The 2679-nt window shown below is 41.1% G+C and overlaps 1 protein-coding gene across 1 annotated transcript in view; it reads right to left on the reverse strand.

Moving 5' to 3' along the window:
• MYT1 (myelin transcription factor 1) overlaps positions 1–1248 on the reverse strand; it is an 84772-nt gene extending 83524 nt beyond the window's left edge. Inside the window, exon 1 of the mRNA XM_088153274.1 lies at positions 1194–1248. Coding sequence (XP_088009400.1) covers positions 1194–1248 — 55 coding nt within the window. The remainder of the gene's footprint in view (positions 1–1193) is intronic.
• Positions 1249–2679: the final 1431 nt, after the last annotated feature.

The raw sequence follows: 2679 nt of genomic DNA on the forward strand, positions 1-2679 counted from the left end.
AAGGATGCATTTATACAACACTCTAAACCCAGTTACTTAATTAACTCATCCACACAGAGTCATAAAACACTGAATCATAAAAGGGCTGTGTTTACATAAGATGCTAAACTCCCACAAAAGCATGTCGGGCAAATGCATCGGCTCATCTTGAACTGACCTGGTTAACTGTGTTGTCTGATCACAGCCAGAGTGGATCACTGTTTCGCTTTGCAGGGTAATAAATCAAGTCACTAGCAATTGGCCATACAAATGAACAACCACATTTTGTTTAATCTGCCTTTCCTCCCATCCTCACCTATCCACGTAAAAATTAACTCAGCGTCAAGACAAGCCCACATAAATGTCTTCATTTGGATTTCATGTTCAAGGCAATCATTTGACACCCACTCATACATCTTTCTGCTTTCCTGCCTTCCTGCCTTCCTGCCTTCCTGCCTTCCTTCCCCCTTCCTTCCTTCCTGTCTGCCTGCCTGCCTTCCCCTTTCCTTCCTTCCTTCCTTCCTTCCTTCCTTCCTTCCTTCCTTCCTTCCTTCCTTCCTTCCTTCCTTCCTTCCTTCCTTCCTTCCTCCCTCCCTCCCTCCCTCCCTCCCTCCCTCCCTCCCTCCCTCCCTCCCTCCTTTCTTTCTTTCTTTCTTTCTTTCTTTCTTTCTTTCTTTCTTTCTTTCTTTCTTTCTTTCTTTCTTTCTTTCTTTCTTTCTTTCCTGCCAAGTGAAAAACACGGCAGCAGTTAGCTTTCAAAGCCAGAAAATAAATAGACATCAAGCTCAAAATTAACAAGTCATTTGTCCTCCAATCCCCACTGCCAGTCAGCCTTATTGGCTTCGATGCCATATGCAGTGCTACCCCTCCCTCCCCAGATGCATGACTTCAAAGTCTCTGGCTGGGATCAAAGCAATCTGAAGCTCTCTAGGAAGCCAGGCTTGTATGGCTGGTTTTTAAAGAAGGAAAAGGGGCGAGGGAGGAATTAGGATACCAACTGGAAAGTTTGTTGCTGGGTTGAATGGCCACGTGAGTCATTCGGCAAAGCATTCTGTTGAGAATAATTGGAAGGGGTATGTGGGAGTGCAGAAACTACACACAAAATCATGAGAGATCTTATCCTCAGCAATGACTCCATTCAGATCAACCACACTGCCTGGTTGAACCATCTGCACACCTAGTTCCACATGGGGAAATATAACAAAAATGCTTACCTCTAATCGCCTTGGAACGTGTACGTGCTCGTTTATCATCATTCTCTAAACTCATCTGGAATCCAACAACAATAGAATTTAACATTTTGTTTAGTAAAGACATTTTAGAGTCAAAGTTAACGTGCTTCTGTAAGTTGGAATACACAAAGAAAGTGGGAAAGGTCTAAGTGGTCACCTTCTGAGAGATTATCTCAATGTGTGGCTGATAAGCAAGAAGAAAGCCATGGTTTGGTTGTTACTTGGGGAATGGAAATGGTGAGATATGGAAGCCATCAAGAGTATCTTTTTTCACCAACTGCTTTGTCACCCAACACCACCGTTCTTTTGGGGAAGAGGGGCAAGATAAAGCTGGCAGAAAATGTGGGCTGATTGCTGTGTGAACATGGACCTGATGAGGTGAATAGAAAGTTGTCCTATCTCCTCTTCATTTGTGATTCAGATCTAGGGAATGACAGAAGAAGACTGGCCTTGGTGCTGAGTTGTTTTGGCTCATTGAGTTTGGACAACGAAGATGGATTTTAGGTGGTGATGAAGAATTCTTTGGTCTCATTTCCTGTTCACAGCTGACTTTTGGATCAAAGTTGAGCCAAGCTGTTTGGCCTTCAGAAAGACAAAACGGTTTATCTCTTTTGTCTCAATAACACACTGCCTTCCTCTTCACTAATTTTGGACTTTAGCACAATGCTTCCCAACCTGGGCAACTTCCAAAGATGTGAACTTCAACTCCCAGAATGCCCTAGCCAGCTTGGGTATTGCTAAGAATTCTGGGAGTAAACAATTATTTATTTATTTATTTATTTATTTATTTATTTATTTATTTATTTATATTTCACATTTAGACACTGCCCATTTCACGAGGAAGTGACTCTGAGTGGTTTACAATAAAACATCTCTTTATCTTTATACCCTGACATCTGGAATTTGCTCAGGTTAGGAAGCAGTGCCCCAGCACGTTTCTAGCTATTTTCTTTCCAAATCATGACTCCTAAACTCACAACTGGTTGCTAAGCTCCCATGTTTGCAAATACAGACAAAAATATTGCAAACCGATATTACAGTTCACAAGTAGCAAGCTGCTAACGAAGGCAGCAGAAATCTTTTTTTTTTTCCCCAAAAAGACAAATCTATTCAAACACCCTTTCTAGTTTTTGGACATAAACATAAAATAGTAAGGAATTAATATTAGTAGTAATCCAAATAGTGGGAGTAGATTTATTAATACAAATGGGGTGGATTATACAAATGGAATACAAAAAGGGATAGATGAGTCCAATTTTGTCTGGAGCAAAATACTCTGGATAATTTCTATAGAACCTGACATCTCAGTTTGAAATGATTGGAGCATTCTTCGTGACTTGTAACAAAGATTTCCCAGTTGAAGTATAGATAGATCTATCACAGAACTGAAAGGATAATTTATTCCCCATAGCAAGGACATCTTATACCAACCCCCCCTCTCCCCAACATATGGGTGTCAGCGATAGCT

The sequence above is a fragment of the Python bivittatus genome, unplaced genomic scaffold, assembly GCF_059951505.1.
Source record: "Python bivittatus isolate LINGU-HERP-01145 unplaced genomic scaffold, Pbiv_v1 ctg000700_np1212, whole genome shotgun sequence".
NCBI classification, from domain to species: Eukaryota; Metazoa; Chordata; class Lepidosauria; order Squamata; family Pythonidae; genus Python; species Python bivittatus.